A 13,197-nucleotide genomic window follows, 5' to 3' on the forward strand; every position below is an offset into this window, starting at 1 on the left:
CAAGCATCGCGAGACTGAGAGGGAAGCCGTCACGAAGTATCGCGAGACTTCCTCTCCCCGAAAGAGAAGGAACGGAAAGCACCGCCTCCTCCGCGTCTCCCAGCTAATCAGGTTCCTCGCCCAAGTATCGCGAGAGCGTCATTTCAGAGACGGTCTCGCGATATTTGTGAGGGGAGGCGAGTTTTGACGGGGGGGTGGTTTGACGGGGAGGGCCGTGCCTGGAGTCAGGACCTGACCCTGAGAGGAGAGACGGGCCAAGTAAGACCTTTTCCTGCGTCCTCGTAGTCTGCGGGGGTTGGGGGGCTCTTCTCCCCCCTGCAGTGGGGTTGGGGACTTCACCCTTCCCCCAGAGCCACTGGGACTGACTGGCAGGAGAATCTGGACTGGCACAAGAAAGCATTTCTTGCCCCAGAGTGTGGTTAACCTGTGGAACTCCTTGCCACAGGATGTGGGGGTGACACCAGGGATGTGCGGTGGGTGGGGAGGCAGGTGAGGCAGAGCCTCCCCACCCACCGCCCAGGGAGGCTCTGCCTCCCCACTCACTGCACATCCCTGCAGGTGCCCAGAAACAGGGAGAACAATCCAGGTGCAGGGCCTCTCTTTCTGCCTTCCTGCAATCCCAGAATTGTTCCATAGGACACCCACACACACTCACACACTAGTCCTGAACTAGTGGAATCAGAAAATGGAATCAGAAAATGGTTTCACGATGGAATCAGAAAATGGGTGCAAGAGGCCCCTGCAAAATGCAGAAGTTGGTTCCCTTGAGCCCCAAGGAAAACATGTGATGCTGGAGGAGTCCTTAGACCGCTGCAGAGACTGATAGAATAATGTTTTCTGGCATTGGCTCCATGTTGACCCAGGAGACTGACTTTCGACTACTGCGCTTATAAGATCTGTGAAAGGAAGCACCGTGTAATCCTCAGCTGCATGTTGTTAATAATTTGAAACATGTAGACTAAGGCCCCAATCCTATCCAATTTTCCAGCACTGGTGCAGCCACAATGCAGCCCCAAGGTAAGGGAACAAATGTTCCCATACCTTAAGGAGGCCTCTGTGACTGCCTCCCCACCACAGGTTGCAGTGCATGCCTGCACTGGCACTGAAAAACTGGATAGGATTGGGCCTTTACTCAAGAAATCATTTGTAATAGAGAAAAGCAATTTGCTTTCTGCCCCGGAAAGCAAATTGGAAAGCCAAGATCCTAGAAACTAATTCTTATGTTTCCAGTTGGTATCTTTTAAGAATTTTGGGATAATAGATTCATGAGCTACAGACACCAGCAAACGTATGTGGTTGCTAATGACTTTTTGTACAGGTGAGGAAGGATAGTATCTATTTATAATGGTAATATTTGTTGCTCAAAAATCTACTATCTGAGAAGATGCTATCAGAACTTGAAAACAAGGAGGTATATCTAGGGTTCCTGGGTCTTGCTGTACAGTCTTAAACATTTTTACTAATTGGTAAGCTTTGCTGCATTCAAGTAAGTTTACTCCTTGAATGCAGCATAGGTAAGTGCGCATAGGATTGCAATCCTGGTCTTTGGTATTTCATGTGCATGTCTTTATCTATTGCAATGAAAATGCTCTGCCTAAAGCAGTGGTTCTCAAGCAGTGGGTTGTGATCCAGTTTGTGGTGTTTTGTGGAACTGACAGGACAAATTAGGCTATGTGCACCAAGGGTTAAACAAGCTGCTACTGGGGGGTGGGGTGGGATTAGTGCTTCCCAATCACCATTATATCCACACCCCTTGGCATTTATAAATCAGGCAGCAACCTAGGGCCTCTAAACCAGGGGTGCTCACACTTTTTTGGCTCAAGAGCTACTTTGAAACCCAGCAAGGCCCGGTGATCTACCAGAGTTTTTGTTACAATGTTTGCGCCATCATAACATATAACATTTATGTGTACAATGTATGTTGGTGTACCTTGAGCCCCACTAAGTATAACAGGACTTACTCCTGAGTAGACATGCCTAGGATTAGGCTGTGAGGCTGCAATCCTAGCCACACTTACCTTGGAGTAAGCCCCATTGAGTACAATGGGCCTTACTCCTGGCGTTTCCTCCCAAAGGCACCTGAAGGGGGGGGTCGGCACTCCGCGATCTACTCATTTTGCCTCGCGATCTACCGGTAGACCGCGATCCACCTATTGAGCACCCCTGCTCTAAACAGTTTGAGAACTGCTGGCCTAAAGCATTTTTATTTGTAGCTTTATAATATGATATCTTATGCAAAGGAGCTTAAATATCTAACACAAGCCTTATGAATTACAGCATTGTTGTCTTGTTCAATTAGTAACAATTGCAACATGCAGTGTTTTCCTGATTCTGTGACTTCTTTGTTGTAGAAAGAAAATGAAACTTTTTTCAGAATCGCACAAAACTGTCTTTGTTGTGGATCACTGCCCTTATATGGCAGAGTCCTGCAGACAACATGTTGAATTTGATATGCTAATAAAGAATCGGACCCAAGGAATCATACCTCTTGCACCTGTTTCAAGATCACTATGGACCTGCTCAGTGGAATCTTCCATGGAATACTGTAGAATAATGTATGATATATTTCCTTTTAAAAAACTAGTAAGTGATTGCTAATTCTTTTTTTGAGGGGGGGTAGTTAGGGGGTCTGTAACTTCTGTACCAAAATGTTCTAAACTTTGAAGCTCTAATCTTTTGGATAATTTGTAGAGTTGTATGATTTTGTTGTAAGTTTTTGGTTTGCCAGAGTCTGTAAGACACACTCCTGATTTCAAGTGGAAATCAGAGCTAGAACTCATCAGGGTGATGTAGGTAAGATGGCATATGAACATGGAAGGGCATGAATGTAAGTCCCATTTTGAAGCTGAAGCATTGGTAGATGTGCATAATTGAACACAATAATTAGGATCTTCATTCAGGTACTTGCATAGTAGACCTTGCCAACCCTTCTTTATGATATTCTGTGAAATTACTATGTTGTAGCTATAAACTTGCTTAAAAGTAATATTTTCAGGATTAGCTACTACATTTCCCATTGGGCATTGCAATCTTCTGTGTGCTTATGGGCACCCCAATCCTAAACTGCCTGATGCCCAGAGGAATAGCAGCGCCAAAATGGCTACTGCTGCATCCTATGAATGCCGTGGCAGCTTCCAGAGTCACCTCAGGGGTGACTCTGGCAACTTTTCCCTCTCTCCTGGGTCCCCTTCTCCCAAGTATTCTACAGTTTTTCCCTTCTGATATGTGCCAGTATAACAGGATCGCAGTTCTTTGGAAGGAACCTGAATATTAAACTCATGTTCAATAAATGTTGAATTATCCTGCCCTCATGAAAAAATTGTTATGAGCAATTTTGGATGATAAGGTATCAAGATGCAAAACAACAACAAACCCCTAAACAAAAAATGTTCTTAAACTGTTTTTTAAACTTTTAGGTGAACTTCATTGTTAGCGATTCTGGAGCTCACGTCTTAAACTCTTGGAACCAAGAAGATCAAAATTTGCAGGAGGTACCACTATGTAATTGAGAACTTGGGAAGATGACTCATTCATTATGGGGGGGGGGGGATATGCTTTCTTAATATTGAGAGAAATGACATAATGACAGACTTGTCATTATGACCCTGTTTTTTCATCTTGTATCTGATAAAGTGAGTTCTAGTCCATGAAAGCTGAAATAAATGTGTTAGTTCCTGAAGTGATAACAGGAACTAACATATTCATTCATTTGATTGTGCTTATTTAGTTCATGGTGTCCTATTTGAAACGAAACCCCCCCCCCCCAATGGAGATGTAATATAGCGTGAAAAAACTGGAAACAGAAATTTTGAGTTTACCATAGTCATTTTGCTTAGAATGTGTAGCCTGATCACCCATTTTGTATTATTGTTGTCTATTATTGTCACAGTCAGTCACAGAAGCTCTTTTGGGTGTCATTCCTTGTAATGTGAGCTCAATACCTTGCATTCAGTAGATGGAGGATTTTTTCGTCATTTTCAAATAGTGGAGCCAAATGGTCATGATGTAAGTTGTGTAGCACAATTCCATGTTAATGCACCACCTGATCATTTGCACCACCTGATCGTTGTTGTTGTGATACACAAGCAGTACCTCACTTATTGCCTAAGGATCAGACTGGCCGTTGCCTGTGTTAAGATGACAGTATTGCGCAGATCATTAACTTCTCCACATGGTAGGAGAAATATTAGAGGGAACATTGCTTGGCAAAAGTGGTGCTGCTGAAAGGGTGGCCCGTGTGATAATTGGGTTCTCCCATATCTTAAAAATATGATCAAGATTTGCATATTTTATCTCCTGTCATTTGCAGCTAATGTGTTCCTAGGTGAGAACAAAGTGCTTATTTCTGGTCACTACCTGCTTAACGACATCCCTTCCTTTCTTAATGTCAATGCTTCAGGCCTGCAGTAGGCGCCATGAATGCTATCTTTGACCCATTGTATGAAACAAGTTTAACACCCCTGTTGTAGATACTATCTAGTAATATGATAGTGAACTTCTGAAATTCCCTTTTTCTTGCTATTATTTTTGAGTATGTGGGTTAATTAAATATATTTTAAAACAAAAAAGATTTCTTTGGTTGTAAGAGCTACAGCTATAACAATTTAACAACAAAGCATCTTTTTTCTTAATCAGTTAATGGCGTCTCTAGCTGCTGTGGGTCCTCCCAATCCTCGTGCAGATCCTGAATGCTGCAGTATCCTTCATGGCCTTGTTGCAGCAGTAGAAGCACTCTGTAAAATTACCGAATACCAACATGAGGCCCGAACCATGTTAATGGAGAATGCTGACCATGTTGGAAATAGAGGACGGATAATCTGCATTACTAATGCAAAGAGGTATATTGTGATGTCTGCAGTATTAGTTTTCTCTTTTTCTATCTAGGCAAAAAACTCTGGGTTTTGATTTACTCATCAGACTTCATGGGCGTGAATAGACTGGTGGACTACTTCTGTATTTGTATTGGACTATTGGCCTATTGGTGGGCTAGAAGGTTAATGTTTTTTTCAAAGCATGGTCCATAGCCATTTGTTTAATTTCACCAATGAAGATGTGTGTGTGGGCGGGGTGGGGGGTATAAAGCATAGCAGGCAACAGGTCCACAGTATCCACCAAAAGAGCAGAATGTGCACATGCTGCCTGCTTCTCTTGCAGCTGTTCTCACAAGGCGGGAAAATGTACTTTCACTCCAGACCATTCTGCAGACATAATCCGTAGATGTGAGAAGGACTGCAGTCCCCAAGTTCTTAATCCTCTTCCTGAACAGGAAGTACATTGAGGACGTGCTGCTCCTGTCCCTCTGAAGTCCTCCTTGGATCAGTTGGGGGTGTGTTCCAAATTGCTTGTTGTTCTGAAAAGAAGATTGGAAGCATTTTGCTTTCTTCCCTGAATAGATCCTCTCATCTCCTTGTGGGGTGAGCTACAGAGAAGGAAGCAACATGTCTCCTGTTCAGACACTGTCTTCTGTCCTTGCAACAGAATATTAGGAATATTGTGCCTCCTGTATTTTCTCTGGCTCTGGAGTTCTGGATATTCTAGAACACAAATCAGAAGACAGGGTTCAACAGCAAAGCACTGCTGTGAACTGTAGATTTCATATCTATGAATTAGACTTAGGGCCCAATCCTATCCAACTTTCCACTGCCAATGCAGCCTTGTCAGTGGGGCCTGCATGGCATCCTCTGGTGGCAGGGCAGTCACAGAGGGCTTCTCAAGGTAAGAGAATTTATTCCCTTACTTTGGGGCTACATTGTGGCTGCATCAGCACTGGAAAGTTGGATAGGATTGAGCCCTTAGCTACCTTGGGATTTTTGCAAAAGGGATAAATAAATGTGCATGGTTAGGCTCAGCTTTGGAAATTGAACTTCAGGATTTGTGTGAGTGGCTCCAACTCTCTTGATTCTTTGGCTGAGTCCCTTTCAACTTAGTCTTTACATGGGAACAGTCAAGAGAGACTACACGTATGAACGGAGGAAAAAATGGCTCTTCACTTGTACCCTCTCCAAATTGATAAACCATTGGGAAACAGCATCAGCATTTTAAAAAATCATCTTGATCATAAATTGTTATTGATATTTTGTCCCGTATTTGTTCTCAGCATATATGTTTAAGACAAGTTTTGTTTATCTTTCCAGTGATAGCCATGTACGAATGCTTGAGGAGTTTGTCCAGGAAACGATACATGAGCATAATAAGCTAGCAGCTAATTCAGACCAGTAAGTGCGCAGGCCAGTGGCACTATAGCTCAGTATTTTCGTTTCAGTACATTGTTTTAATGACCTCCGTATTTGGGTTATTCAGATAGACTAGTTTGGGACCCCTTGGATAGTAGAATGGAAGAGGATGGCTTAGATACTCTCATTTTCATCTTGGTGAAATTTGTCAAGAAGTGTTGTGAGGAATGTAATTAATGTAATGTAAGTTCCATCCATTCCCCAAGTTTTGAGGGAGTGAGAGAAGGGAATGCTGCTGCCTCATATTTCCCAGTATGGGAAGAATGTGTATGAAAACAAGTGTGGAGTATGCCGGGCAATAAGAGATACTTGAGGTACACTCAGCAGCTGCATATAACAATAGTTATTGTTTATTGGGGCAAGTTAAATGTCCAAAAATGCCTTCTAATATTTGGGAATGATCCTTTTCCATTAGAAGATTGTGTCATGTTTGGGATGGGTCTCTTATAGGTTCTTAAAGTCTTAAGACAACTTCCCTTAGCAGTGCCTCTGCTGCTTCTGAAATAGCCCCTTCCTAGCACCTTAGTCTGCCTTGACTGTGAGAATAATTTGAAAACCACAGCTTGTGCTTCTGTCTGACTTTAAGCTTCAGAAATCAGTTGAAATTTTCCTGGTAAGGAGGGGTTATACAATTGATGCGGCATTATTGCCTGTGTAAGAGGACATTTTGGTCTCTTTAGTCTTATGCAGATCCAGAAATGCGAGTTGGTCTTAATTCACACATACCCTGTTGGTGAGGAAAGCCTTGTATCGGATCGTCTTAAAAAAGAGGTATGGCTATACATGAGAACCACCCTGCTGACCAGGCCAAAGGCCCATCAAGTCTGGCTTCCCGTATCTCATAGTATCCCACCAGATGCCTCAGGGAGCACTTAAGACAAGAGACCTGCATCCTGGTGCGACTCCCTTGAATCTGAACATCCCTTAGCAGTGCCTCTGCTGCTTCTGAAGTAGCTCCTTCCTAGCCCCTTGGTCTGCCTTGACTGTGAGAATAATTTGAAAACCACAGCATGTGCTTGTCTAGCTTTAAGCTTCAGAAATGTTGAAAGTTTCCTGGTAAGGAGGGGTTATACAATTGAGCCTTCTTGGGACAGGGAGTCGTTAATTTTTGTGTGTGTGTGTGTGTGAACTGCTTTGTGAACTTTTTTGTTGAGAGGCAGTATATAAATACTGTTGTTGTTGTTGATGATGATGATGATAAAGAAATATTTTCTTTTGTCTCTTCTAACTCCCGACTCTCAATTTTAGTGGAAGTCCCCTGGCCCTGGTGTTGTGTGAGGGTGAAAAGAACATCCTTCTTTGCAACCCATGCATAGTTTTATATGTCTCAATCATGTTCCCCTTCAGGCACCATCTAGACTGTATGTGCATGGAATATTATACATTTAGTAAATCAGTCACTAACTAGATGTAAAATTTTCAAGATTTAATCTAATTGTTTTGGTTTTTTATATGCTATCCTACCCCAGTCTTCTACTAGGTATGTATGTGACTGCCCTTGTTTTTGTTTTTGTTTGTTAAGCTCTCTTCTGTCTTAACTGGAGAAGTGCACAGTGTTCGGGCTGGACGGCATCTGGCTACCAGACTGAATGTTTTAGTGCAGCAGCATTTTGATCTGGCTTCTACCACAATAACAAACATTCCTATGAAGGTAAGATTGTGTCAATAACTTTGTACTGAAGTAGTTGCACCATTTCTTTTAAATTTGTTTACTATTTTAAATATTTATTTTAATGGAATTTTACATTGTTTTTTTCCTCTCCATATCATATTTTTTTCTGTTTTTTATTAGCCCACATTCAATGTCTGTGACCAGGTTAGTAAATTTTATGAAGGAGAAAAAAAGGATCACAGAACAAACAGCCATATTGGCTTCTTAGCAATTTATTAAATGAAACTATTATTGTTTTCTTTATTTTATGTAAATATAGCATAGTTTACTTCAAATTACTTTGTCTGTGATTCTTTTGTTTTTATACATGTGTTAGAAATTTCTGCCCCTTTGTGCATAGTGAGCCTTTCATTCCTCTGTGTCATTTCCATGCCCTCCCCCCACAAAGGTGTTTGTAACAAGTCGAAACCAGTGAGAGCAAAAAGTAAAATTTATTTTTCCAAGTGATTTTAACAAGATGTACAGAAAGGGGAAAACAATTTTGTTGAGAGAGATTAAAATGAGGCCTTTAACTTGCAGAAGCTCGATATCCTCCCTGCTAATACTTATTCTTTTATTACTGATCATCTTTGTCACTACAATGGCCATGAGAGAAAGCAGACATTCTAATTAGCCATAAGCTTCAATTATATATTTTGTTGGGTACTGATGTGAAAGAAAAGCATTTTCATTATCTCTGTAAAAAAAAGAGAGTGAGACTGCACAAAAGAAAATTTTTATAACACTTAATAGCCTGTGCTACAAAGGAATTGTACTGCCTGGATTGTGAAGGATCAAGCAGCAGTTAAATTACTTTGTGACTGAGGTGCTTTGGCCATTTTAATGCAACTTTATGGACTATTGCATACAATTTCTTAGGGCTTGCAAATACCTTGTTTGCAACTTCCTGACCTGTGTGCTGCTGGTACGCTCTTTCTTCTTGCCTTTTGTCCTTTCTAGCAATAGCATCTATGTTGGGTTCCCTGTGTATTACTCATTCAAAGCAAAGTCCTTTTTTTGCTAATCCACCATACATGGTGTTTGCTAGTCTGCCTCAGCTATTTAAAGATGCTGTTTCCTTTTGCTTCTATCCCCTTATGCATGCAGTTTGGCCCACAATAGCTGCTAGTCTTCAGCTGTGGAAGTCAGATAAGATTGTGTGTGGTTGCTTTTGTTAACTTGAAGTGAAAGAAGAAAATCTCATAAAATGAAAAAAATGACTGCCCTGGCTGATGGTGGTGTCAGATCATAATTACTGTTTGCGGCTTAGGAAATGAAAGAGCTTTCCTTTTGGATATATAAGACCCTTAAAAAATTTTATCTATAGAAACAAGAAAGAGCAAGACTAGAATGAATTCACATCTTGACATGGCCTTTATTTTTTTGCCCAGATTGTCATTCACCATACTAATTTTTAATGTCATTTCATAGTCCACAGACCTAGGAGTTAGCCCCATTGAACATATCAGGGCTAACTTTTGAGTAAATATGCATAGATGTGTGCTGCACAAATTGTGCATTTCAGCTTCTGCATCTTTAAGTAGGTCAATGAACAAGCCAGTTTCCTTTACGTTCAAACCTATTAATGTTGTCTGATCAATTTTTTTTTGTTTTGGCATTTTTTTTTATCCATTGGAAATGCAAAATGTAGAATTATCCAAGTATCAATTTTTTAAAAATTCTCTAAACTTTAAAAAAAAAGTCTAGTTTATTGCTTTTTTTTCAAAAGGAAGAACAGCATGCCAATACATCTGCCAATTATGATGTGGAGCTGCTCCATCACAAGGAAGCACATGTAGACTTTTTGAAGAGCGGTGAGTTGGGCAGAGATGATAGGAGTTTTTGCATTTGAGGAGTACAGGTGTGTCCCTGTATCTGCAGGCCCCCACAGATATGTGAATCCATGGATCTGTGTTGTCTTCTCGTCTCTGGAGGATGGGGGAGGGGGCCCTCCCACATCTGTGGATATGCCCCCCCTCCCCCCGTAATAGGAAGATGGCTCATTGTAGTTTTATAACTGTGGGTTTTTAAGTTTTTATTTTGCAATTTTTGAAAAAAAAATATTATGTACGTTCGAAATCTGTTGGTAACTGGTGCTTAGGATCCAAAGAACTTCTTGTGTGAGCAAAGAGTGATGGTCTCTGATTTATCCTCTTTAACTGCCACCCTCTGAACACCTTCTACATTTTTGGTCTGCTGGGCCTCAGTTTTGACTCTTGGGGAAGCCAGTGTATATTTAAAACAATGTTAAAGGAGAATACTTTACATCTATCAAACAGCATCAGTTTTATCCAGATTCCTGGTGCCTGTTCTAGCAGGGCATTAATTTTGTTATGTTATATATAATTTATTTTAATTAACGTAACATTAATTTTGTTTGTTTTTGTTAACACATAAAAACACGAAGCATCTCTTTTGATGTTTTAAGATATTTTGCAGAAATTAAAATACATTATTTTTCCAGTTAGAAATAATACTGTGGCTGCATTTGCTGACACTGGATCACATACCTAGTACATTTTTAAAGGGTTTAAATTAATAAAAATGAGAACTTGGAATAAAAACACAAAACACCTTTCTACCTTTTTCATTTTTTAAAATCACAAGATCTGCAAATTACCATTTTCAAACACCCCTAGTTATGTTCTTCCATCATAGTGGTTCAGTGAACTAAACAATACCAAATAGATTAAGCATGTCTAAAAAGTGGTCAAGGTAATGTTAAGCACTTTAAAGTTCATTCATTTCAATGGAATAAAATGAAGCTTGTGTTCAACTTTCATGTTGAAATCAGTGTACTTATAATAATCATTATTGTAACAGTCAAAAATGTATCTAGTGTTATTATTAAACCATTGGTGGGCACAAAAGTTAGAATGTGGTCAACCAGTAGATTCCCTGCCAGCAGTTGCTGCTTGCTAGGATTCTTGGAAAGATGAGATGGATCTTGGTTTGATCCTGCAAGGCACTAAGCACGAATGCATGCTCAGGAACACTGAGCCTGTATTAGTTTTGCCTTAACTGATCATGAGTTAGCACTGTTCCTTTGTAAATTTAAAATACAGTGATGCCTCGCGAGATGAATGCCTGGCGCAACGAAAAACTCGCAAGATGAAAGCGTTTTGCGATTTTTTTGGTGACTCGCAAGACGAATTTTTCTATGGCCGTGCTTCGTAAGACGAATTTTTTTGCATTTTTTTTTGTTTTGGTTTGTTTTAAATCGCACAACCGTTAATACCCAGGATGCATTGAAGTTTTGTGCTTGAAATTTTTGAAATCCTCTGTACAGTATGTATGCCTTTAAAGAGCACTTAATAAACACTTTGTTAACCAGATTTGACTTTGTTCTGACTTTTTTGCCCATAGGAACGCATTAATTAAATTTCAATGCATTCCTATGGGAAACCGCGCTTCGCAAGACGAAATTTTCGCAAGACGAAATGACTCGCGGAACGAATTAATTCCGTCTTGCGAGGCATCACTGTACGTTGTTGAATCATGGGGAACCTAGTAAAAAATAGTGCAAAGATGGTTAGTTACTCCTGCATTAAATTGGGGGCGGGGGAGATTTGTTGTATAGCAAAGATAGCTGTCAAAAACTATGTGATACAGTAGCATAGCTAGAGGAGGTGGAAAGCACTAAGTTTTGCAGGGAGACTCGCTGCAGTGTGCAAGTGGCCTTCCCCCTCCCCTTTGGAGCCATTCTGGGCAGGGAAGCAAAATGGGGAGGCATTCACCTCCGTTTTGCTCACCACACCTGGATTGGCTCTGAAGGGGGGGAGAGCCGCTTGCACACTGCATAGAGGCTCTCTGCAAAATTTTAGAGGTAAACCAATCATCTTGGACAGCCTTTAGGAGAGTACCGGTTCTTTCCTGTGAAACACTTGCTGTGGTTCATATTGTACAACTTAAAAAAACCACCATCAGGTATTACTATTCCTATCTTAATAAGCTCAAGTCTTAAATACCTGTTTTCAAATCCTGTCAATAAAGAAGTAGGAAGAACAGTAATTTCTTTCACAGTATGTGAGTGACATATTTTAGGCAGGCATCTTAATGATATGATGAAGAATGTCACTCATATATTATCAGAAAAGAAAGGGGATTAAGGAAAGGATGAGTGCTAACAAATCAGTGCAGGACAGAAATTATGCATTCAGCTGAACTGTTTCATTTTTGCAACAGGGCAAGACGGTCCTTTTTATAGATTCCTTTGTTAATTCAGGGATAAAAAACAGCCATGGAAGAAGGGAGAAGACACAGGGGGTTGCATTAAGTATACTGTTGTGTACGTTCATAATTACAGGTATAATAGATATAGAACATGTAAAGGTGAGAGGACAAAGCATCTTAAATGTTGCTGGAAAGGAATAGTCAACACATTTGAGATTGAGCACAAAGAACTCAAATAGGGAAAGAGCATGAAGAAGGCAGGGCATGTCTTGAAAATAAAAAGTTGGAATTTGTTGGGTATAAAAGGAAAATAACGTCTTAAAATTATTCTTGACCTTGAAATAACTGTTGTGGAGTTTTTGTTCTTTAAAAATATATTAATTGTTCACAGATATTTATCTCTAACTTGTTACAGGCGATAATCACATTGGTGGCAGCAGCAAAGAGGGAACATTTAAAGAAACAGTAACTTTGAAATGGTGCACTCCCAGAACAAACAGTGTTGGTAGGTGCTTCTCTCCCCCCCCAGTCCCCAGCAAAGCTGTCCATACCTTTGCATAATGCTAACTGTTTCTCTCTTTGTCCTGTGAATCACTTCAAAGTCCCTTAGAAGACTATCATAAGCATGTTGTGGTTAAACTGGGTTGAATGGAAAATATGCTCATTGAAATGAAGGCACAGAGAATGGAAAGGGAATTTTGAGCATTGTCAGATCAACATGTATAATCTCTAAGTGATGTAATGAAAATGCACAAATAGACAGTATAACCATTTGGAGGCTATATATGTTTGGATAAATGGATAAATGGAATAGATAAATTCTCTGTATCCGTTCTGTGTGTGTGTGCATGCATGTGTTCATTCACATTTTTCACTCAGCTTGCTTTACTCCCATAATGCATGTTGCTTGTTGATTTTACAGTGTTCTGAAATCTTTATTTCATTTTGGGTGGTTATTTTATGTGTGTCTTAGTTATGAAATCGGTATGTCTACCTGTCCAATAACCAAACTCTATCTCCTTTTTCTTCAGAACTGCATTACTGTACTGGAGCATACCGAATATCACCAGTAGATGTAAATAGCCGACCTTCCTCTTGCCTTACTAATTTTCTTCTTAATGGTAAGATGTTTCCTAGTTC

General features: G+C 40.3%; 1 protein-coding gene across 3 annotated transcripts in view; it reads left to right on the forward strand.

Annotated features, from left to right (window-relative positions):
* INTS13 (integrator complex subunit 13) overlaps positions 1 to 13,197 on the forward strand; it is a 29,606-nt gene that overhangs the window by 232 nt on the left and 16,177 nt on the right. Inside the window, exons 1-11 of one of the 3 annotated variants that reach the window (XM_066633500.1) lie at positions 198 to 258; positions 2,352 to 2,583; positions 3,417 to 3,491; positions 4,636 to 4,838; positions 6,135 to 6,215; positions 6,914 to 7,004; positions 7,756 to 7,884; positions 8,026 to 8,049; positions 9,614 to 9,698; positions 12,473 to 12,562; positions 13,089 to 13,178. In XM_066633500.1, the coding sequence (XP_066489597.1) occupies positions 2,359 to 2,583; positions 3,417 to 3,491; positions 4,636 to 4,838; positions 6,135 to 6,215; positions 6,914 to 7,004; positions 7,756 to 7,884; positions 8,026 to 8,049; positions 9,614 to 9,698; positions 12,473 to 12,562; positions 13,089 to 13,178 (1,093 nt within the window). In that variant the 5' untranslated portion in view covers positions 198 to 258; positions 2,352 to 2,358. Of the gene's footprint in view, positions 1 to 197; positions 259 to 2,351; positions 2,584 to 3,416; positions 3,492 to 4,635; positions 4,839 to 6,134; positions 6,216 to 6,913; positions 7,005 to 7,755; positions 7,885 to 8,025; positions 8,050 to 9,613; positions 9,699 to 12,472; positions 12,563 to 13,088; positions 13,179 to 13,197 lie in introns of those variants that run through there. The other 2 variants (XM_066633498.1, XM_066633499.1) reach the window with 2 other exon arrangements.

This window comes from Tiliqua scincoides, chromosome 7, assembly GCF_035046505.1.
Source record: "Tiliqua scincoides isolate rTilSci1 chromosome 7, rTilSci1.hap2, whole genome shotgun sequence".
Classification (NCBI taxonomy): Eukaryota; Metazoa; Chordata; class Lepidosauria; order Squamata; family Scincidae; genus Tiliqua; species Tiliqua scincoides.